This window comes from Colletotrichum tamarilloi, assembly GCF_030869305.1.
Source record: "Colletotrichum tamarilloi strain Tom-12 chromosome Unknown Scaffold_1.1, whole genome shotgun sequence".
NCBI lineage: Eukaryota > Fungi > Ascomycota > Sordariomycetes > Glomerellales > Glomerellaceae > Colletotrichum > Colletotrichum tamarilloi.
In genome coordinates, this window is record NW_026849384.1 from 24,143 (window position 1) to 46,806 (window position 22,664).

The window sequence follows — 22,664 nt, forward strand, 5'->3', positions numbered from 1 at the left end:
TCCGTTGAACATTTGATTTGTTTCGTAGATCTCTGTCTGGATATCATATCGCCTCTATTCATACTCCATGAGGCGCTGCCACACCAGGTCTTGCCAGACGCCAAGAATATCGTTGAGCACGTGTACCTAGTTGTGAGGTTTTGGCCTTCATTCCACCGCATGCGAGGACCGGCCTTTTCAGTGCCCCGGCCATATCGCCATGATTAATATGCGTCATTCTGAAACCTTGGACCCTTCCGCTAATAGCCTATTTCGCCTTTGCGGCCTGGGCAGCAGCCTCTGTGATGGCGTTAGCGCTATCCCCATACCTGCGATGAACGTGATGGAAACGCAAGACTCACCTCTGCGCGTCGCGTCCTCCAGAAGGGGCACGTCTACTGAGCCAGCGGGCAAGTGAACATAACGAACGACGGAGCCGCGGATGAAGACATTCTTGACAGAGCTCTACATATTTTCGTTAGCGACATTCTCAAGGCTGGCTCCTCAGCCTAATAAGGATGCGTGAGAGCCTTGGTGCAAGGGGGGGCAGGCGGCTGACGGACCAGATGCGGGTACTTGAGCTCCTCAACGACAGAGATTTCTTCCAACTTGATGTTGAGGTACTGATCGACGCTCTTGAGGATGCCGCGGATCTGGATGTCGTTCTTGAGCTCGACGGTGACCTCGTGGTCGATGAGCGTCTTGAAGAAACTAGTGGGCGTAACGTCAGTGACTGCATCATCCAGCATGCGCGGGGCGCAACTCTGGGCTTGAAAGCCTGTGAATATCGCGTTCCCCGAGTGAGTTTCGAAACTTACCTGAAGAAGAGCATGGTGGGCGGTTGAACTGGATGCTGAGGTGTGATGCGCCGCTCAGTAAGGTCGTGATGCTCTTGATTGAGTGCGAAGAGGTGTGGGGGCTTGCGTACTGTGTTTCGGTACAGTGTGCACGGCTATCTCAGTGTTGGGCTTCATCATGGATCACACTGTGATGTGGCTTAGCCCCTGTGGCTGACGGCTTCCGCTAGAGCCAGTTCTGTGGTGGCAACTGGCCACTGAATCGGCCAGTCCGTTCAGGGGAAGAACTCACAAAGTGATCAGCCTCAGCGGCGACTTTTATTCAATTTCATGTAACTCACACACCTTCATATCTATTAATCTGGTTTTCTGTCCTCTTTCTGATCCAAGACTTGGCATCTTCTAGAGTCACTGTCATTCGCTTAGGTGACCCTCACGAAAAGCTTGTTCTCTGAATACAAGAAAGTTATGTCTGTGGTCAGGGTGACTGAATGGCGGAAACTGCCGCTTAGTGTAGCTGAGCTATGCATTGACACGACTCTTCGATGTGGCCAGTCCTTCCGATGGCGTAAAGTCAATGACATGTGGTCAGTCACATTGAGCTCTTTGCATAATGATTCAATTCCGCTAAGATTTCATCCAGGTGCTGCACGTTGTATGGTCGAATCGTGTCATTAAAGCAAGATCCAACTCACCTGCATTACAAGGTCACTTGGCCTACGAAACCAACATATCCGCTCACCCCTCCAAGTTTTGACAGCGAAGCTAGTGAAGATGACACAGAGGAGTTACTACGGCATTATCTGAGCCTCAAGTTGGACCTCAAGTCTCTGTACGAGGAATGGTCGAAAGCGGATCCCAACTTTCGCAAGAGGGCCCCAGAGTTCGGAGGTGTTCGTATGCTGAGCCAAGACCCATGGGAGGCTTTGATATGCTTTATCTGCAGTAGCAACAACAATATCGCCAGGATATCACAAATGGTAAGAACTGCTGCAAAGTGGAGGAAGAAATCCAGCACTCATACTTGGACAGGTTCACAAGCTGTGTCTACATTACGGCCCACTGATCGGCAAGATTGGGGACGAAACATTCCACGATTTCCCAACACCCGAGGCTTTGACGGGAAGCTCAGTAGAGGCGCATCTGAGGGAGCTTGGTTTTGGCTATCGCGCAAAGTATATCGCGCAGACGGCTTCCATTGTGGTCAATGACAGGCCAAAGGGATGGTTCGAGAGTCTTACCAACCCAGAGAACCCATGCTACATCAAAACGGCCGAGGTATGCAAGCTGCCACAGTGTACATACAAAGAGGCACATGAACAGCTGCTCCAATTATCGGGCGTAGGCCCCAAGGTGGCCGATTGTGTCTGTCTGATGGGCCTGGGTTGGGGTGAGGCCGTGCCGGTGGACACACACGTCTGGCAGATTGCCCAGAGAGACTACAAGTTCGGCAAGACCAAGACCAAGACGTTCAACAAGGCGATGTACGATGCCGTGGGAAATCATTTTAGGGAGCTCTGGGGCAAGTATGCGGGCTGGGCGCACTCTGTGCTCTTCACGGCGGACCTCAAGACCTTTTCTGAGCGAACAGTGAAGAAGGAGGAGGACCAGACGGTGAGGGTGAAGAAGGAGGTAACCGTTGATCAAGAAACGCCCATTTTGGGTCAGAAACGTAAGGTTGTGAAGACAAAGGTCAAGGTTGAGGTTGAGCATGAGGTGCCCGACACTGCCCTGCTAGAATCATCGCCGAAGCGGAGGAGGACACGATCGCAGGCTCGAAAGACGAGCTGATACCTCTACCTTAGTAATATGACCTCGTCATGCACAACATGAGCGACATCCTGCCAAGTTGTCTACTCACTAGCTTCGCATCCCCGGCCATGTCTTGAAGCGCGTACACAGTAGACAAAGCGTTACAGCATTGATTTACTGTGACATGTAGGTGGAACTACCTGAAATTCTTAGACAGCTTCTACCTGATCTTCTGCGGGTGAAAGCCATGGAACAATAATATTGATATTGTTTTCTTTGTTGTTCATCAGTCGCGAATGCTCCTAGGTTGAGGTGCAGAAGCTCCCAGCCTTGGCGTTCTCGGCTAAAATTCGGGCGCCCAAATTCTGGTGGCGTCGCCGACAGCAAAGCTTTTGCCTGCGCAGATTGCAAACTCTCCTGCGACCCGGCCATTTGCTGCTACCCCCTTCAGCCTCATCAGCAACACAACGACCATTACTGATGCGCGCCGCCATCGTCGATCGCCCACTTGCATCTTCAAGTGACATGAAGCAACCCTGCCCATAATTCAAAATGTCCGACGCAGACTTCGAGACTGTCCGGAAGCTCCAGGCGGAGCGCAACGCTGCCGCCGCTGCGAAGAAGGGTTCGACCACTTTCGACCCGAACAATCAACGTGCCGACGCTGGCACCAAGCAGAAACTCACCGATAGCTTCGACACCGATCTGTACGATCGAAATGGCGTCGACAAGTTTGCCGGATACAACACGTCCATCCCGGCCGGCGATGACGATGACGACGAGATGGAAGGCACCGACAACACGCGCCGTCTCGTCGGCCAGTACACGGCATCGCGTGAAATGATTGACGAGTTTGCACGCGGCGATGGCGTCGAAGAGGATGACCCCTTGGCTGGCCGGGGCGAGAAGAGCAACAGGATTACCGATCGCGAGACAGACTACCAGAAGCGCCGATTCGATCGCGGTCTCTCCCCTTCCCGAACCGATGCCTTCGCCAACGGAGACAACAAAAACGGCGATAGCTACCGCGAGATCATGCAGCGGAGAGAGCTTGAAAGAGAGGAGGAACGCGTTGCAAGGGAGATCCAGGCCAAGGCCGCGAGGGGTCCCGAGGAAGACGGCAACATCGCCTCAGCGACTCTGAGGGACGACGATAAGGAAAACGCGGAAGCTGGCTCTGCCGATGCTGTCTCTTCTGGAAGGAAGCGCAAGAAAAGGTGGGATGTCGCGACCACGACAGCTGACGAGGAAGCTGCTCAGCCATCTGAGCCCGCCAAGTCGAAGCGCTCGCGTTGGGACCAGGCCCCCTCTCTGGAGCCTGCAGATGCACCAAAGAAACGGTCAAGGTGGGATCAGGCCCCTTCGGCCACTCCAATGGGTAACCAGGGTCTCGCCACGCCAATGCACCCGTCACAGGCGGGAAGCGCAGCCTTGCCTACGACTTTCGGTACCGATATCTCAGGACGCAACGCGCCCATCAGTGACGAAGAGTTGGACGCGCTTCTCCCCGGCGAGGAACAGGGATACAAGATTCTCGAGCCACCGCCAGGATACGCTCCCATTCGCGCGCCTGCTCATAAGCTCATGGCTACGCCAGCACCGCAGACTGGGTTCATGATGCAGGACCCTGACGCCGTTAGATTGAGCGGAAAGCCTGTGCCGGCAGAAATTCCCGGCATTGGTGACCTGCAGTTCTTCAAGGCCGAGGATATGGCGTACTTCGGTAAGCTGACCGATGGTTCTGACGAGAACAGCTTGAGCGTGGACGAAATGAAGGAGAGGAAGATCATGAGGCTGCTCTTGAAAGTCAAGAATGGTACTCCACCAATGCGTAAAACTGCTCTGAGACAGCTCACCGACAATGCCAGGCAGTTTGGAGCCGGTCCGCTCTTCGACCAGATTCTTCCCCTGCTCATGGAGAAGACTTTGGAAGACCAGGAGCGTCATTTGCTTGTCAAGGTCATCGATCGTATTCTCTACAAGCTCGATGACTTGGTGCGGCCATATGTGCACAAGATTTTGGTCGTTATCGAGCCGCTGCTCATCGATCAAGACTACTACGCCAGAGTCGAAGGTCGTGAGATCATTTCCAACCTCAGTAAAGCGGCTGGTCTGGCCACCATGATCAGCACGATGAGACCAGACATCGACCATGTCGACGAGTACGTGCGAAACACCACCGCAAGAGCTTTCGCCGTTGTGGCGTCCGCCCTCGGTATTCCGGCCCTGCTGCCTTTCCTTCGGGCAGTGTGTCGCAGCAAGAAGTCATGGCAAGCCCGCCATACTGGTGTCAAGATTGTGCAGCAAATTCCTATCCTAATGGGCTGCGCCGTCCTTCCGCACCTCAAGGGCTTGGTCGACTGCATCGGGCCCAACCTGAACGACGAGCAGACCAAGGTCAGGACAGTCACCAGCTTGGCTATTGCCGCGCTTGCCGAAGCTTCAAACCCCTACGGTATTGAGAGCTTCGACGATATCCTCAACCCGCTGTGGACTGGAGCTCGCAAGCAAAGAGGCAAGGGTTTGGCTGGTTTCCTCAAGGCCGTCGGTTTCATCATCCCGCTCATGGATGAGGAATATGCCAATTACTATACCAGTCAGATTATGGAGATTCTCCTTCGCGAGTTTTCTTCCCCAGACGAGGAGATGAAGAAGGTTGTCCTGAAGGTTGTGTCTCAGTGCGCTGGTACTGATGGTGTTACCGCAGGCTACCTTAAAGAGCATGTCCTGGACGAGTTTTTCAAGAGCTTCTGGGTGAGGAGAATGGCTTTGGACAAGCGCAACTACAGACAGGTTGTCGAAACCACCGTCGATATTGGCCAAAAGGTCGGCGTCAGCGAAATCCTGGAACGAATCGTAGTGAACCTCAAGGACGAGAGTGAGGCCTACAGGAAAATGACTGTCGAGACAGTGGAGAAGATTGTCGCTAGTTTGGGCGCAGCAGACATCGGCGAGCGTCTTGAGGAGCGCTTGATCGATGGTATCCTACACTCGTTCCAGGAACAGAGCGTGGAAGACATTGTCATGCTCAACGGTTTCGGCTCCGTCGTCAACGCCCTGGGATCGCGCTGCAAGCCATACCTGCCCCAGATCGTCAGTACCATCCTCTGGCGATTGAACAACAAGTCAGCAACAGTACGGCAGCAAGCAGCCGACCTCATCTCACGCATTGCTATGGTCATGAAGCAATGCGGAGAGGACGCTTTGATGGGCAAGCTGGGTATCGTCCTTTATGAATACCTGGGTGAGGAGTACCCCGAGGTTCTTGGTTCCATCTTGGGAGCTCTGAGGTCGATCGTCACGGTTGTCGGTATTACACAGATGCAACCTCCTATCAAGGACTTGCTGCCAAGACTCACCCCTATCCTGCGCAACCGACACGAAAAGGTCCAAGAAAACACCATCGACCTGGTCGGTCGTATCGCCGATCGCGGCCCCGAGAGTGTGAACGCCCGCGAGTGGATGCGTATCTGCTTCGAGCTCCTCGACATGCTGAAGGCACACAAGAAGGGCATCCGTCGTGCCGCCAACAACACTTTTGGTTTCATCGCTAAGGCCATCGGTCCCCAGGATGTGCTCGCCACGCTGCTGAACAATCTTCGCGTGCAGGAGCGTCAGTCCCGTGTCAACACAGCTGTTGCCATTGGTATCGTTGCTGAGACTTGCGCCCCCTTCACTGTTCTTCCCGCCCTCATGAACGAGTACCGCGTTCCCGAGCTCAACGTACAAAACGGTGTGCTCAAATCCCTCTCTTTCCTATTTGAGTACATTGGCGAGATGGCCAAGGACTACGTCTATGCTGTCACCCCTCTGCTCGAGGATGCTCTCATCGACCGCGACCAAGTCCATCGACAGACGGCCGCATCTGTCGTCAAGCATATCGCGCTTGGCGTTGTCGGCCTTGGATGCGAGGACGCAATGGTTCATCTTCTCAACCTCCTATATCCCAACCTCTTCGAAACGAGTCCTCACGTCATTGACCGTATCATCGAGGCCATCGAAGCCATCCGCATGGCGGTTGGCCCTGGCGTCGTTCTCAACTATGTATGGGCAGGCCTGTTCCATCCTGCGCGCAAGGTACGGCAGCCTTATTGGCGGCTGTACAACGACGCGTACGTCCAGGGTGCCGATGCCATGGTACCATACTATCCCAACCTGGACGAGGAAAAGGTTGACAGGTCAGAGCTTGCAATCATGCTCTAAGTTTAGGAAGAACACGGGAAGGGAGGGATATCAGAGGCAAGCGGGGCATAAGGTTCAACGGGTTTCCAGGGTTTGATTTTCTTCTACGATATCCAAGAAGGGATGTGTTCTTTTTTTTCCGGGCCCGCACAGGCTCTAGGGGAGTGTGTTCCGAGAGCGAGCGAGCGAACGGACGGGCCGCGGGGGTGAGGCTCTGATCCGGGCTTAGGGGAAGGAAGAAGGAAGAAGCAGAAGAAGAGCAAGAGACTTGTAGCGCGTGTTCGACGGGCGCAGGGTAGGCAGCCATTGTACTTGAGTCATAATACTCGCATCGTGTAGACTTTTCTTGTTTTTTTTTTCTTCTTCATTTGGTGGAGCATTCAGAGCAGCCAAAAAACAAATCAGCGGCGTTATTTGATCTTAATGGGCAGAATTAAAACTCCACGATGAAAGCTCCATTTTGATTTTTGTTGTTGAGAACTTGGGATACCAGTAATAATTCCCTCCTTTTTTCTTCTACATGCTTTCTCATCTCGCTGTGCCCGCAGAAGCCCCCCCGGGTGACCCTGAACTGGAGAAACGTGCTCGTCCGTTCGCTGTAATATGACTCGGGGCTTCCGGACGGCGGGGTGCAAATGGGGTGGGCTGTATCTCGCTCGAACGGCTGTCTCCGTGAAGCTTTTCACGTCTCACGGGTTACCGGTCTGAAGGTGACGGGGATTCTTGTTCCCACTCTGTGAGAGAACTCTGCGGCTTCTGTCAGGCACGGAATGAATAGGGTTATAGTAAGCGGTGAACGATCTTCTCTAGATACAGAGTTTTTCGGCGACTGCTTCGTAGCTAGATACTTTGTTGAGCACCGACCCCCGGCCGGCTGAGGCAAATGAGGCAGAGAGTTTGTACGCGGAGGATGGACGCATGTTTACTATCCCATCCGTGTGTATGGAGCCCCTATGATGTGGGATCCGTACGGTATGCTAAACTATATGTTCTGACCCGCCCGTGTTGAGTGTGCCTTCATGACAAGACGTGGCGTGTTGATAATGTACGAATATACCTGACCTTGCCCTATTCACATCCTTTACCTTTCCCTCGAAATGAATGTTGTCCAAACCACCCCAGTCTCGGCACGCCGGCAGCGGGAGTCAAAGAGGCATTAGGGGACTCGGAGAGCAAGTGCCAGCAGCCAAGGCGTCTATCCGTAAGTGACTACTTACTATCCTATATTCAGATATTGGGAAACGGGCGCAATGCAAAGCAAGGACCAACATCTATCATCCACACCCCCTCAACTCACCCAATCCACCGCTCGCCGGTATTGCGGGGGCGACGAGAAGAAGAAGAGAAAGAAGCTTGGGGCCTGCCGCCCCAGAAGGGGGAAGGGGGAAGAAGCTTGAAAGCTTGACACACGATTCAGCCTCGTCTTGCCTAGCTACAATTGTATTCCGCATATTATACGGAGCTCACAAAGAAGAAGAGGAACCACATTTACACTCAAAAATCAACAATCTCCAAATGCAGTCTTCCCGGGTCATCTGGTGTATAGCGGAGAGCTGGTGGGGCGAAAGGGGGTGTGCTCTTGAGCCTTGATTGCGTATAAGTCATGTTTTGGTACAATACTGTGTATTCTAGTCATGTTCAAATCCGAGCATTGTATATCGGGAAACCCGGACCCCCCGCTTGTAGTCCCGCGGCCACGGGAGTGGGAGAGAGATTGATGAACGGGGAAAGGCACTGGAGAAAACAGAAAGGAGGCAACCTGTTTTTCGGAAAATGTCTCCTGTGATAGACCTCCGTGAGCCCACTGGGAGTCTGGGGATGGGAAGTCATCGTGAACTTTTACCCGACCCCCGCCGCGCGATTCAAAGAACCAGTCAGCCTCGGGCCCATCGGCCGCCTTGCGTCCTCAAACGCATTGCATATAGCACAAACGTATTATCACAACAACTCTCCTAAACTGGGGAAACTCTGCAGCCCCGTTGAAAAGGTCTGAACTAAGAAGTCTGAACCACATCATCATCCCCGATTCCCCCGGTGTCCAGCTTGATCCAAGCAGCAGGACGTTAAAAAAATAGAACTGTGTCCTAGTATACATGTCGTCCAAGGATGGCCCCGATACAAGTTTACCCAGAGGTTGAAGAGGATTTCGAAAACGCCGATTCATCTGCCTTTCCACTTCCGCCCAGCGAATGGATTAGATGGATGGATGGCCTTGCTACCGTCAGGCACAGCTCACGTGTTCCTCATTGCGTCGGCGGATGGTTAAAAATAAGCATCCCACACATTAGTCGAAAGGAAGAGGAGAAAAGTTTTACAGACATGATCCTTTCCCACCTCCGTACGGGGGAGAGCTTGGCTCCGTGCCGCAGGAACAGCCGGGCGAAAGGATACCTTGTTCGGTTAGCAAAATGAACCACTTATTCAAGCTTCCCACCTTAAAGGAAAAAAGTTGCAAGTCCCTGGCGCTCTCACGTCAATATCGTAAGTCAAGATTCAAGTGTCGTCGCCGTCTGTCATTGTCGTCGACGCCGCGATCAGCAGTACCACCGTACCTATCTTGTGGGTCAGGGGGCAGCATATCGCCGTCCCCTTCTCCCCTCTTTTGTGTTGTTTGAGATGTCGACGGAATGCAACTCACTCAGGGGCAGGGCTGGTTTGGTTGGTCGGTTGGCACGCTCGGTTGGCGGTGGGCTGGCAGGCTGCGGGTTGCGCTCCTGATGTTGCTGTCGGTACCACGCTGCCCTTTATTAGCTTGTTGTTCTTCTGTTCCCTCCCCCCTTCCCCTTCGCTGTATGGTACAGTTCCCGTGGGGAATGAAAACCCCTCCTGTCGAAAAATGCGAGATTCAGGTGAGCCAACGCGGGTAGATTGTCGAATGTTGTAGTGTAAAATATGGAGGGAAACGGGATCAAGGTCTCGTTTCGAGTGCAAAGAGCCTCAATTCCTGAGTTCGCCAACCCCATCGCAACCGGTTCGCTGTGTAAAGTCGCTAGGCCTGGTGGCGCTGCGACTGCAAGAGGCGATATCGGAAAGTGAATTACGGTTCTTGGTCTCTGCCGTGGGCTTGCTCTTGCTCGGATATGCAAACCCCCGAAAGTGCCCACAACGCAGTGTAATCCGCACAAGCGAGCGGCTTTCCTGGCTCCTGAGACATTCCGTTGTTTTCGTCCAGCGGTTTGCGGACATCCGCGCCGTCTCACACTCGGCTCACTACCAAAAGGCGCCCCATCTTTGCTTCCTTTTTCTCCAGACCGCGTCTACGTGTGTTCTCAAGCCTCACTGGCAAAGGAAACGGTCGCGACGGCGTCAGCGTTGCCTCTCGCGCAAAGGGACACTGCGGGGGATCTGCGCGCCTGCGTCAACTGGGTAAACTGAGTTGAGGCTAGACGGCCATAGTCTGGGCTGACTTGAGGCGTTCCTAGTGTACACTTCAGTCCCCCAAACTCCATATTGGTATTCCTCTTAAGCAACGATCGACATTTCACCCCCGGGAATTTTTTCAAGTCCCGCGGCGCCGTCTTCATCTCTAGATAACGTGGATAACGACCGAGACTAAAACAGTAAGCACTGTCTCGGTGAGCTCGGCCAAATTCACTGGCAGGACAGGGGCTCTTTGCAGGAGGAATGGGCGAATCTTGAGGCGGGCATAGCGGGACTCTATATGGAAAGACATGTTCGAGACAGCCACAGCGGAAAGCCGATGAGACTCGGATTCCCTAGACAATCTTGCCTCATTTACATGCCGCCTCTATCGAAGCACTAGACCAAGGGAATGGAAGGCAAGGCGTGTTTAAGGTATGCGGTACGCATTCAACCAGACCACTGCGCCATGTCTCATCTGATTAGAAAAGAGTCGTCACAGATACAGATACTGAGGTCGTAGTGCCGACGCGCCGTTGTGAACTTTCGATCCAAGGGAGAGGGGAGGGGGGAAGTGGCGGTTTTCAGGACCTATCCGAGAATGGGCATGCTCACAAGCAACAGCATGGTTTCGACCGTGTTCGACAGCACAGAAGAAGACATATCGTTAGCTGGCGTTTCGTCCCTAAATCATATCGACATCGTCCTCGTGTCGTCTCATGTGCGAGATCTCCATGATCGTCATAGATCATCGTTGTCATCGTACTGTCGTCCCTTCTCCCACGAGGATTCAACATCGCCCGAAAGCTTCCCCAGACTGCTCCACCCCATTTTATTTACCAAGCCGCAAGAAGCAGGCACTGCTGCACTGGCAGGCAGGCCGCCAGCGTGCTCCGTGACCATTCAAGTTCGGTGAAGGCAGCGGCGGATTTACCGCGGGATTGCTGATTAGTGCATATGCAAATGCTCAGCAGGCACTTCTGGGAACAAAGTTTGCGCCAAAAGCGCAGGGCTGCGCAAGGTGCAGGTTGGCGCATTGGAATACTTTGGTCAGCGCATTCCACTAGCAAACGGTTTGGCGCCGGGGGACGTTCGGAACGACGGAGTAAGTTCTCGCAAGCTTGCAAGTTGCAGGGAAGATGACGGAGCAACTGTGCCGTCTCCATGACTGAGCGAGTAAGTCAAGCTTGGCAGGCCATGACTGTTGAGTGGTGTTGAGAGTGACTCGAACAGCACCTGACAGCTATGGAGGCACGGAGGTATCTGTATAGCAAGGACGAGAGGGATGGCAGGATATTGTGAGTTTCCTGCTGAATCCCAGATCTGAAGCATCTGTAAGGGAGGATGAGTGTGGACAAGGAAGGTATGGAGGGAGCGTTGGCGCGGGGGTTGCGCGTCGTTGTATTGGGAAGGCCTTGTCCGAATCAAATTTGTGTCTGGAAAGCCTCATCCTCAAGGACCGACCCGGAAAATCAGAGTGGCAAACCGCAACAGCTGTGTGCGATAACGCCGGGCACGGGGCTGGCTGCGCAGGCCGGTGCATCCGCAAATGCAAATGTGAAGGCGGAAGTGCGTTTCGGTCGATATCTCTCAAATGACAGTCGAAAAGTTGTTACGGGGATGATCTGAATTGCTGGGACGAAACAATTCCGGGGAAAGAAAAGTTAATAAACTCGCGGTACACAAGCTGGGGCGTTCCTATTCGGTATGCATCCTGCTTTCCATTTTACTCAAGGTGAGAAAGAGGGGGGTATCCGTACTTTTGTTACTTTTGTAGGTACCTTACATGGAGATGACCTAAGTAGGTATGCATACCTACGTGCCTGCCTGTGCACATATCAGACGGAAGGTGGAATCGGTGGAAGGTTGAAAGGGTGATGTAGCACGGTAGATAATTAATTGGGAAAAGGGGAAAGATCGCAAGGTGACCTCTTGCTGTTTCGGAATAAGAGGTAGGCGAAAGCAGGCTCGCAAGGGGCGTTTACGTCATTGAGTGTTTCGAAACATATCCCACGATGCCCCTTCCACGCTCGGTTTCCCCCATGTTTGGGGGCGTGAAGATGCGGCAAGCACAGCCAGCCCTACCGAGTACCGAGAGCTCCGTACGCATACACCTGCCTCGACATCAAATGTGTATGTACGCTAAGAGGTGTCAGATGTCTGGTACCAAGGGAAGAAGCGTGCCTTATTCAATGCTTTGCCTACACAGTAAGGTAGGTACGGATACCTGCCTTCAGAATAGAATATAGCTGCCCTGATTTCACGGTAAGGAAGGAAGCAATTGAGAATGAAATCACCCGACTGGAATGAGTGCACAACTGTTCAGGGCAGCCGCCCGGAAGCCTCGCCTTCCTCTCGCGCCTTACCTTACCTTAGGTAATTAATTAGGAATCATCTCGACAACATCCGTCCGATTTTGACAACACTGACCTCATGTCATCCAACCTCACCACTGAGAAAGCGAAAGACCACATTTGCCTTTCTTAACGCCAACGTCTGTCTCCTACCAGGTCAAACCCAAACCCTCACCCCTCAGCGCGAGTCGACCACATCGGATCAAGATTACATGACTATGTCCTGTCAACAATACCCTGCCTTTCGAGTTCCATCCACAACAAGTCTGAGCAATGATGGCATCCACACGCTCACCATGTACTTCATCGTCGATGCTGTCCAGCGCTGACTTCACTTTCTTGTTCCCCTCCGAAGTTCCTCGTTCGCGGCTTTGACCAAGGTGGACATTTCCTTCGAACTATCCCCTTTCTCGGCGCTAGTCAGTCCACATCGCCTTGACCTCAGCATGACGCCGCCGCCTAGTAGCTCCATGCTATTCTGTTCTTGTCCTGACCGATTCGCACCGTTACTCGCGTGCTGGCACAAGGCTTGCCGGCTCCAGCAATCCCGCCATTAGAAGATGCAGCTACATGGCTCGCGGCCCTGCCTCTTTGGCCTCTGCCATGGCATTTGGGCTTTGGCCTTTCCCTCTGCTCTTACGGCCATGTCCTTCCATGGCATTAAACTGGAGCTACGGGATCAACACGAACATTCCGATGCTGCCAGGGAGACGTTCGTCCCGTCTCGGTAGGCGTTGCTCAGGGCGTTTGGCTGTCAGCCACAAGTCGTCTGCAACAGGATACGCGCGTCACCTGTCATTCGCTCCACCATCTTCAGAAGCTGAGAAGCTCACACAACATACAACCGAGCTTCCGACGTTGACTACAACACGTCTGAAGGCCTCTCGGTTTTGCCTTTCCCCCCTTTTTTCAGGAACGGACCACGGGTAGCACACCGCCGAACACGAGAGAGACATGACAGGATGGGACGGGATCAATCGCTCCATCTCTCCCCGGCCTTCCATAGCTATTTCGAGCCGGCTTCCAACACTACAAAAAAAAACCTTACATGATACCTGAGCGCGAGAGAGTGCTGGTAGTTCAGCGGCTCCATCTCGCATCCTGCGCATCCTGGACACGCTGGCTCTCAGACAGATGCCGCTTAGCATCGTCAAAATGGCTGCTCCATTATTTCCAATGCAACCGCACACCCGCAAAATGCGAGAACAGGAAATTTCGACTTCGAGAAACCATGTGCCAACCCACTGCTGGCCATCTATCTGGCGACGACGCTCTGATGGCCCCACATAGAAATCCAAATCAATGCCTGTTCACATGGTTATCGAATTGCATGGCTTCGAGCAGCAACATCAAGTCACCAACAGCACCTCATTTCTCAATAACAACAGCAGTATCCGTACGGATATGCAAGGCCTCCCTCCTCCCCCCACAGGTATGTCTGTAGTGTAGCAGCACGCAGGACACGCCTAGCCGCTAAAATCTTCAGCTAGGGCTTCGCTGCCGTCCCGGACCCTAGATAATCGAGCCTTGGGGAACAAGAGAAACGACCAAGCGGCCAACGGCCAGCGCGCATCCTGTCATGTTTCTATTACCATTTCTCACCACTGGCGCGCCTCACGGCTCTTCCTCGCTCTAATTAAGCCTCCTCGATCAACTCTAGGAGCCCAGAGACAAGAAACAACACGATGGTACTCTGCGCTTCAGGCACCCCAGGCACAGGAACCTTGACAAAGTGAGGCTGGCACGGCTGGGCCGTCTGCAGGACAACAGAAAACGGTCATGATCGACGTTCCCCGCTGTGGGCTGCAGAAGAGCTAGGATGATACAATGCGCTACTGTCAATTCCAGTATAGCGTCTCCATACAGTTCAATGCCAAGGGAGCTGTCTGGAGTCTCTCTGGATTGCTTGATTGCTTTGGAGAGACAAGAAGACCCGCCTTTGGGGAATCCATGTCGATTCTGAGACATTCCCTGGTCAATTCAATCAGCAAGGGGTAGGCTGCTTGATCGCTATGCTCTCCCGTCTCCTCCGCTCTCGCTCGCAGTGCACACTCAGACGGCAGCCAATGCGCACCCCTTTACATAGACGCACTCCTTTCATAACAACTATCGCCAAGGGTGCTTTTGATGAGTTTCTCGTACTCAGCTGCCGCGATGTGCCTGCACTGCCATCCATTATCGTCGAATCCCACCTGGCCTTACACTAGGCAACCCTATTCAACCCCGTCCTCGACATTGCATTTTTTCCCTCTCGAACTTTAATCCACCACCAACGTTGCACCCGAGGCGCTGTGGGTCGTGCCCTCACTATTGACCATCACCGACTTTGGCAGGTTGCAAACATCCACTCTGATTCCGCACAAGCCCGGCCGCCCGCAGCCCGCTCATCCGCTTGGACGGTAATATGACAGATTGCCTACAGATTCCGGCCGACAGAGAATGTTTCCTTCAATGCGACCCTGTCGTTGTTTTGGGAGAGAAGATCAGTCAGGTGCCGTTCCGCCGCCGGACTCTGGGCGGTGATCGGCGCCGTCATCATCTCGGGTATCTGGATCAGGTGGCACTCCACGCTCAACTGCACCTCATTGACGGCTCCATGAATTCTCCTGTGCGTTCGGCCCTACTCAATGCCGTTGACTGCCAGAAGCTTTGGGGGCCAGGCTTAATCATCCCGTGGCTCACCGAGCCGTCGCGCCGTTTTCCAATAGACTCATTGCTCGGTCAAGGGACGAGCGCGGCTTTCTCGTGTACGGAGTACGGATGGATAGCCGGCTGTCGTCGCCACCTACCATCGGGTTCTGCATGTGGAGAGGACGCGTTCGCTCCCCTTGAGCTGATGGAGCCGGGTCTCGTCGGGTTGCCTGCCATGGAAGCTTTTCCCAACCAGCATGTCCCACTCTCAACGACAAGAAATCATCATGTCGAGATCCCACTCCATCGACGAAGCCATTTCAAAAACTGCTGGATCAGCGCCTGAGGTGCTTGTCAGTCTCCGCTACGTTGGCTGGTTGGCACGTTCTCAGACTTCGAAGTCTGTTCACTCACCTGGGTCCCCGGGCTCATCGGCGACCTTAACGTTGCTGCTATCAACATTTTGGGCATGGACCTCCCATGTCTAGCGTGTTTCAACTGTCTCTTTCGAGGTTACCGCCAATTGCCATCCTTTCGAATAGGGCATAGTGAGGCTTTGATTTGAGATGAACGCTGGGGGCAATCTCGAGAACCTTGTCGCAACTCTCCATGTTCCGCATATCCCATTTCGCTCATTCCGAAAACACCACCATCTGATCATCTTCTTCGGGAAAGGACCTGCAGAGTTGACCCAGCAAAGGCTGTTGAGTCCTCCAAAGACGGCTCATCCTCATCCAACAATTCCTTGTCTGTCGGCTGTTGCTGAAAGGTTTATTGGGCCAGTCTCCTAAACCGGCGTTCCATCAGGCAGGGTTGTTCCTGGCCGATCATCTGCGGAACTCTACACACTGGAGACTATCGTCCGGGGATTTTATTGCCGAAGAGAACTTTACACTTCAGGCCTGGCTCTGCCCAGGCTGCCAGGGTCTTCAGCCGACAGATGGCCTTTGAGCTGAGGACCCCACCTGCCATCTCCTAGGCCCTAGGGACCCGGGTCGTGATCCAGAAGAATTCAAAAAGAATTATCCGTTATTAAGAAGATGGGTTCTTGTTATCGGCTCCAGGGAATCCGTTTTTGGATGGGGGCCAAATGAAGCCATCTCTATTGGGCTATCACGGCAGATGTTATTTGCCACTTCTTCTTGTCTTCGGACCTTGCCACGAGATGGAAGCTCACACGAAAGTTTTGGGCAGTTCCACGGTGATTCCACTAGTACATGGACACGCGCCTCTGAACTGATATCGGGCCGCTTTTGATTGCCGCGAAGAAGTCGTCGAAGCGCCAACCATCGTGCCAGCGCAGCCTCTGCTTAGCTTCTAAGCCTCTTCAGAACGTGGAGGTTACTTGAAGTGTTGCTGTTGACACAGGAATCTCAATTCGGCATGTCTTTGAAACAGAGGCCAATGATGATTGGCTGCCTTGAACCGTTGCAATCAAGGAGGCAAAATGCTCATCAGGGTCCAGCTTGCGCACTAAGCACGATTAGATGACACTAGGGGATTGTGTCAGAGATTAGTCTGTTGCGGGCAATGGGCACTTCGTGACCGCTCTTCAATATCCCGTTTGCCCCGGTCTCTGCTAGGGAGGCGGAGAAACAACCGGGGTTGCAGGAACGTTCCGCACTCTCAGAGTCCTAGCTAGCGTCGCGACACCGGCCATGGGCAAAGAGCGAATCGTGAGAATAGAGCGGTTGAATTCAAGGGCGTCAAAGTGTTGGTGTGTGGCACTTGCAGAGGCAGCGGTCGTTGTCTGGCTGCAGCGGAAAAGCTGCTAGTGCGGCGCCACTCCCATCACCCGTCATCTCCCTGAAAAGGAACGGTGGATCATCTCCCCTGTATATCCTTGCAGATTGTGTGGATCTTGTCTCTGGTGCAATCAAGTACCGAGTTCCTCTGTTTTCCTTTTTTTTTGCTTTCACTTTTTGCCCTCTCTCTCTCTGCGGACACCTACGCTAATCCTGCCAGCCCCTGCTATGCATCGCATTGGGGATAGAGGACATATTCCTAGGCAATGCCAACCCTCACTCGGACCTCAGGCATCGAAGATCCGGGAAGCCGCGAGACATTGCTGCCAGGCCTTGAGTGTTTACACTCCAGAGTGTGCCTCGATCTCCGTATCCCATGTTTGTTGTAAGGGACACCGACAAACTGAGAGTCAGGGGGAGTGTACGGAGTATACATCGACATGTTGAGCATACTTTTTTGTCCGGAAGGCGTTTGCGACCCATCATTTCTTGGTGATATTTATAAAGAGAGCCTTCCAGACCTTCAAATATTGCCAAGCATCTCCATCTTCGCAATAGCCCATGGTGGATGCTGTCCAAGTTGGGTATGGAATTTTCCTGAGAGATGAAAGATTCTTGGTGTGGAGAGCAATGGGGGCCTTAACGGCAGCTTCGGGTGGAGGACGGTACCCTGCAGACACGGCGAGACGGACACTTTTCCTGCTCAACACGTGAAGAAAAGAGATCTTTTGGGTTATTCTTCCACGGGCAATAGCTAAATCTGCGCGAGGCAGACGATGACATGTGGTGCGCTGGGAAACGTCTGGAGAAAGGGCAACATCTCCACTTGCGCCATTGTAGGATGGATGAGGGGCAGCGTTGATCGAGGGTACCCCGGATCGTTGATGTAATTGCTGGGCCGTTTGGATGCTGACAAGCAATGCCTGGCCGGCTGGATGGCCGACCAACCAATGCTGCCAGATCATGGTTTCTCGTCCTCGTCGTCCAGCATGCCGTAACTCAAACACGAGAAGGAAATAATCCTGATTATGGAAAGGATTAAAAGAGGCACGCTACGTCAGTCAAAATCCACTGGCCTCACAGACGACACTACCACCCCCCATGCGGTTTACCTCCGTCAACCCCCGTCATACTCGACACAGGCAGATACGGATACCCAAGGCCACATGAACCGTAGCCACCTTTGGGAGGTTCACTGCCTCATCCCAGACGAGTAAGCTGGCACCCGCGTCATACATGTAACAGTATGGATATTCTGTGTGTCCTAGATGCAGCCACGGGAAATGTCATCATTGACGCGATTTCCGTACATCCATCACGGAAGGTGTTTCTTCATATTAGAGAGCGAACAAAGTTCGTCATCAAGAATCCAGGCTCATGTTTGCATGCAAGCCATTGGAAAAACAACGTGCAATTCATCAACCAGAGATCGGTTCCTTGGGAGCGGATCATATGAGAAACGCATACGATGGAAGAGCCAAGCACTTGACTTGAATTAACAGTAGCTATGGCGGCAGCTTATCGGAGCTGTACGTATATACCGTTTGCTTGTTTCGTGGTTGGTAGCACCGGGTTGGTTGACTCGATGACATTGAATGCGGCTTCGTACGCGCGACTGCCACCATGTTAATATGAGGCTCAGTGGCTTGTCTGTCACTTATTGCCGGAATTGACATTCCCACAGGAACAGTAAGGCTGGTTGTTCCCGCCGAGCCCACACGGTCAAAAGCACTTTTCTGTTTTGCTCGGCAACACACATGTGTCTTTGTTGCGTTGAATGATGATGGGTTACAGGCATGGGCCGTCATCGTAACAGAGATGCCATGATATGACGACAATGTCGAACCCTTCTGTCTTTGACCATGCATTCTTGCTGCCCAAACCCACGGTTGCGATGTGGTTCCAGCAGCACCCTCTCATTCAAGACCGCCCGCTCTCATCTTGTAGCAGGTCCCTTGTCATCTTCCCCCCTCCCCCTTCCAGGTATGAAGTGCTCCGTACTCTACATAGTACAGTACGCAGCATGCAATAATGGGCGTGGAAAGCAAAGGGATTGGTTGTACATGTGGGATGGGGCAGGACAGAACAGATCCTGGCGTGCAGTGCAAGTGCAGCTTCCCACTTCCTGGCCGTGTGACTTTCTTCCGAATCTTGCAGGTACGTATCAGACCCAAAAGTTGACGCTTCTTTCTGCTGGCAATTTTGATTTCGAGATACGTAGTGTAGGTACTTTGCAGTGTTGAAAGCATGGGGGCAACTTCTTCTTGCGTCGGCTTGCGGTCGAATCGAATTGGCAGCTCCTCTTTCCCCTCCTCATTCGCTTCCCTCCACTTCAATACTCCGTACACTACACTAGGAACGGATACATCGACTTCCTCACTGACGAACAAACCAAGGGCACAATCCCCCCCCCCCCCCCAAAAGGGCCCCGGTGCCCCCCCTTCCCTTTGCCTTGGCCCCTGCCAGTTGATGACAGCAGTGTCCGGGTGGGCACTGTGGAGGTTGTTTCAATCTTGCACACCCTTGCTCGAAACGCATCAATACATTGACGTGCCTTACGTCAGTGGTAGCCGTGGAAAGACGCCCTGGTATCCACTTGGAGGGTTAAACGCACGCCGTACCACCCTTCCTTTCCCTCTTTTTCACGTCCCCGCTTTAGTCCCCCCCCCGTCGTCAGAGAGAGCCCCTGCTCTTTCTCTCTCCAAAGTTGCTCAGGATCCGTCTGAGAGAGGTATTTCTTGGCGCTCTCATCGACATTGGCTTGTGGTTGCTTATTTTCATCGCAGGCAAAGGAAGGGTGGGAGGAGACAGACGGGCAGCAAGAAAGAACGAGAGGAAGGTATTCAGTACAGCCCTCGGGCCCACCTTTTCTGGTTCTTTGCGCCTTTCTCCAAGGCTTACCCCTACATTTTGCCCTTTCAAACGCCCACGCTACCTTTCGAACCTGCCCTGGTCTCTCCTCTTCGCAAGGATGCCATTGATATTGTTTGAATACCAGAGGGTGGGACGCTCCCAAGCGAACGAGCGTTGAACGCAGTATCCGTATGAACGCCAGATGCGAATTTGCGTGCGTTGGAGTGGGAAAGGGACAAGAGAGAGAGGAAGACATGAGGAACCGAACCGACGACGACAACAAGAATGCGCCCACAGTCTTCATTACAACCTGACCTGGGTATCCATACGGAATACTGGTATCCGTACTTTTCCAATGGCTTTGGGAGAGACCGGAGACCTTTTCCCAGCAAATTGACGGGAGCCACTTGAGAGGAGCCAAAGCCGGCATCTCGACGCCCGTGATACGCTGCGGTTGGTCTCGTCGATGGAGTATGGACAAAATGTCACCATTAAGAGCCCTTCTCTTGGCCTGCCCTCCACTCTTTTTACTTTCATGCTCGTCTTGACACTTTCACACTTTGCCGAGTGCAGAGACCGCAGAACGCGATGCCATCACAAGGCACGCAGGCAGGCACGCTCGCACACCACCACCACTACCACCACATCCATCATTCTTTCGCTCCTTTCAGCCAGCGGGACGGCGAGTGCTGTCATCAGGCATTTAGCTTCGCAAGGAGGAGGATAGTATCAAAAAGTCGTTGGACCGGAATACATGGTCCCCTACCCCGGCCCTGGAGCCATTCCCCTCTCAGATATCGCGACATACATCTCAGCCCAAGGGGACTTTGTGGCGACACTGGCGAGCAAGCGCCGTTCCGAGTCAAGCCATGGCAGGTCTGAATCTGGACATGATGCTGGCTGACTACGTATCCGGTATGGCGTAGATGGCACCTAGGGTCGGAGAGTCGAGTTTTGATGTATTTTGTTCCCCTTCCTCTGCTTTGGCAGAGAAAGACCCTGCATATCTCATCTCTATTCTACAGGCATTGGCGATTGATTAACTCATGGCTTGGACGTCAGGCAAGTCAGCCGTCAGAACCCACCTCCAGAGTACGGTTAACTTGGGAACAATTCTTCTTTCCCTACTTCGTACCCCTCGTCCTGACTATCCTATCCGTCCACATCCGTCATAGTCGCAGGAGAAGAAGAGAAATCATAGCGCACACACCCTTCCTCCTCAACCTTGATCAGACCCGATGCTAGTATCCGTAGCCAGCATGGGGGACTCTACAAATCTGCACTTTTGGTCTGCCTTTCGTAGTGTAGATGCGCGAGAAAGGAGAGACTGCCCACCAACTCGAACCCCCATCCCGTCCCATTCCATGCCATGGCCGCCCCTCCCATAGTCTCCGTGCCCTTGCCTACCCATCATCAGTGGCGCTTTTTTGGCTTCTTCTGATTCTTCCTACCCCGAGGGAGGCGCAATGCGTATCCGCATGCCCTAGACGCCGTGACGCCGTACCCTATCCTACGTTACGCTGAGTCCTGACCTTAAGTTGATTAGCCCAGGTAAAGGCTAGTGATGGGCTGCTCGGATTGGAAGAGATGGGGGGAGAACAGAGCTCTTGCCCGTGGCCTGGCGCTAGAGGCGATGGCGAGCGGGAGAGACAGATACCGGCACCTTGTGGACTGGGGGGCTTTTCTCTTAATGCTGGTGCACGAATACCTACCTCACGTTGCCATACCTACTCTGCAGCAAGGTAGGTAAGGTAGGTAGACTTGCAAAGTCTCCGTACAGTACTTTGGTAGGTGGGCCAAAGGGCAGCATATGCTCGAGCGTGCTAGCCTTGCCCAAAGTATAGACGACGTACTCGGGTACTTGGGACGGGACGTGGTCGAGGCGTCGACAGCCGCGCTTTACGTTGGTAGTTCTACCCGTCGGGCTTGGTACCTGCGTGGCGCGCACCTGACTTGGACGGTACAAGCCTGAGCCCGGCTCTTCACCTCGCAGGTTTCCGCATCTGTAGTGCGAGCGGATACCGCTTTCTCTGATGTAGGTGTACGCAGTAGGTGCCCCCTCCCAGTCTCCTCACACTGGAGAGACAGAAAGACTCTGAGAGGAGAGAGAGAGGTGTGTGTGTGTGTATGTGTGTGTGCACACTTTCTCCTGCCTGGCTTAGGACAGCCGGGTATCCACTTCCCATGGTCCCTGCCTGTCTCTCCCCCCTCACTCCACCCACTCCTTCTTACTCGTAAACACACCCCCTTCCCTCCCGTTGTCTTCCTTCTCTCCTTCCTTGCCCGCCCCCCCTTACCCCCGGTCGAACCCCCATCCCTCTTTCCTTACTAAAGTGACCCCACCACACGTCTTCTTCCTCATCTTTCTCGCTGCCAGAAAAAACACACCCCCTCTCCATCGGTTTCCTCACCCCACCCCTTCACCTCATCGCTCCACACCAGGCACTCTAACACCAAGTAAAGCGACATCATAGCTTCATCTGCTGTCTCTCCTGCCTGACCCGGAAGCACCACAGGATGTAAAAGCGTTGTTCCCTCGCCTCCCCCATCCCTCTTTGCGAATTCTACACCTTGACCCAATTTTCTGAACGCTCATCATCAGAGAGATCATCAGCTCCATCATCCAACCTCAAGCCCAACCACGCATTACAGACAGAGCGCTCCGCCTTCTTTCCTGCTTGCCCTGTGCTTTCGGTTCGTCACAACTGAACAGAAAGAAATAGAGAGCGCATTGAGAGGCAGCAAAATCAAAAAAAGAAGCAACTGTCTGTTCTTCGACACTGCCCCCATATCTTTTTTTCTTCCACACACAAGAACGAGAAAAAGATACTGGTACCTTTTACACCAAAAAAAAGCACCACGCTACGTACACTACGTACACACACACACACACACACACACACACAACACGGGAGAGCCCCACTATTTGCGAACTTGAGGAAAAAGGGAAGGGGAGAAAAAAAAACACACCAACGCACTTCCAATTATCGGTCGTCTTCTCCCGGCTGACT

General features: G+C 53.2%; 7 protein-coding genes across 7 annotated transcripts; 5 read left to right on the forward strand and 2 right to left on the reverse strand.

Annotated features, from left to right (window-relative positions):
• Nucleotides 1–247: 247 nt before the first annotated feature.
• On the reverse strand, nt 248–811 carry CTAM01_00011 (U6 snRNA-associated Sm-like protein LSm2; the record flags this gene model as incomplete). The annotated part of the gene is made up of 4 exons (XM_060516065.1): nt 248–279; nt 342–444; nt 543–690; nt 798–811. 4 exons carry the CDS (start codon nt 809–811, stop codon nt 248–250), a joined length of 297 nt encoding a protein of 98 aa, XP_060388691.1.
• A 433-nt stretch (nt 812–1,244) lies between these two features.
• Nucleotides 1,245–2,567, forward strand: CTAM01_00012 (8-oxoguanine DNA-glycosylase; the record flags this gene model as incomplete). The annotated part of the gene is made up of 3 exons (XM_060516066.1): nt 1,245–1,363; nt 1,420–1,756; nt 1,809–2,567. The coding sequence occupies 3 exons, from the start codon at nt 1,245–1,247 to the stop codon at nt 2,565–2,567; spliced, it is 1,215 nt and encodes a 404-aa protein (XP_060388692.1).
• Nucleotides 2,568–3,080: 513 nt separating this feature from the next.
• On the forward strand, nt 3,081–6,731 carry CTAM01_00013 (splicing factor 3B subunit 1; the record flags this gene model as incomplete). The annotated part of the gene is made up of 1 exon (XM_060516067.1): nt 3,081–6,731. The coding sequence occupies one exon, from the start codon at nt 3,081–3,083 to the stop codon at nt 6,729–6,731; it is 3,651 nt and encodes a 1,216-aa protein (XP_060388693.1).
• Nucleotides 6,732–9,824: 3,093 nt separating this feature from the next.
• Nucleotides 9,825–10,085, forward strand: CTAM01_00014 (uncharacterized protein; the record flags this gene model as incomplete). The annotated part of the gene is made up of 1 exon (XM_060516068.1): nt 9,825–10,085. A coding segment is annotated over one exon (261 nt), but the record flags the coding sequence as incomplete, so codon positions are not given.
• Nucleotides 10,086–13,472: 3,387 nt separating this feature from the next.
• On the forward strand, nt 13,473–13,944 carry CTAM01_00015 (uncharacterized protein; the record flags this gene model as incomplete). Its single annotated transcript, XM_060516069.1, has 2 exons — nt 13,473–13,856; nt 13,915–13,944. The coding sequence occupies 2 exons, from the start codon at nt 13,473–13,475 to the stop codon at nt 13,942–13,944; spliced, it is 414 nt and encodes a 137-aa protein (XP_060388695.1).
• An 884-nt stretch (nt 13,945–14,828) lies between these two features.
• On the forward strand, nt 14,829–15,401 carry CTAM01_00016 (uncharacterized protein; the record flags this gene model as incomplete). The annotated part of the gene is made up of 1 exon (XM_060516070.1): nt 14,829–15,401. One exon carries the CDS (start codon nt 14,829–14,831, stop codon nt 15,399–15,401), a length of 573 nt encoding a protein of 190 aa, XP_060388696.1.
• Nucleotides 15,402–17,282: 1,881 nt separating this feature from the next.
• Nucleotides 17,283–17,765, reverse strand: CTAM01_00017 (uncharacterized protein; the record flags this gene model as incomplete). The annotated part of the gene is made up of 1 exon (XM_060516071.1): nt 17,283–17,765. The coding sequence occupies one exon, from the start codon at nt 17,763–17,765 to the stop codon at nt 17,283–17,285; it is 483 nt and encodes a 160-aa protein (XP_060388697.1).
• Nucleotides 17,766–22,664: the final 4,899 nt, after the last annotated feature.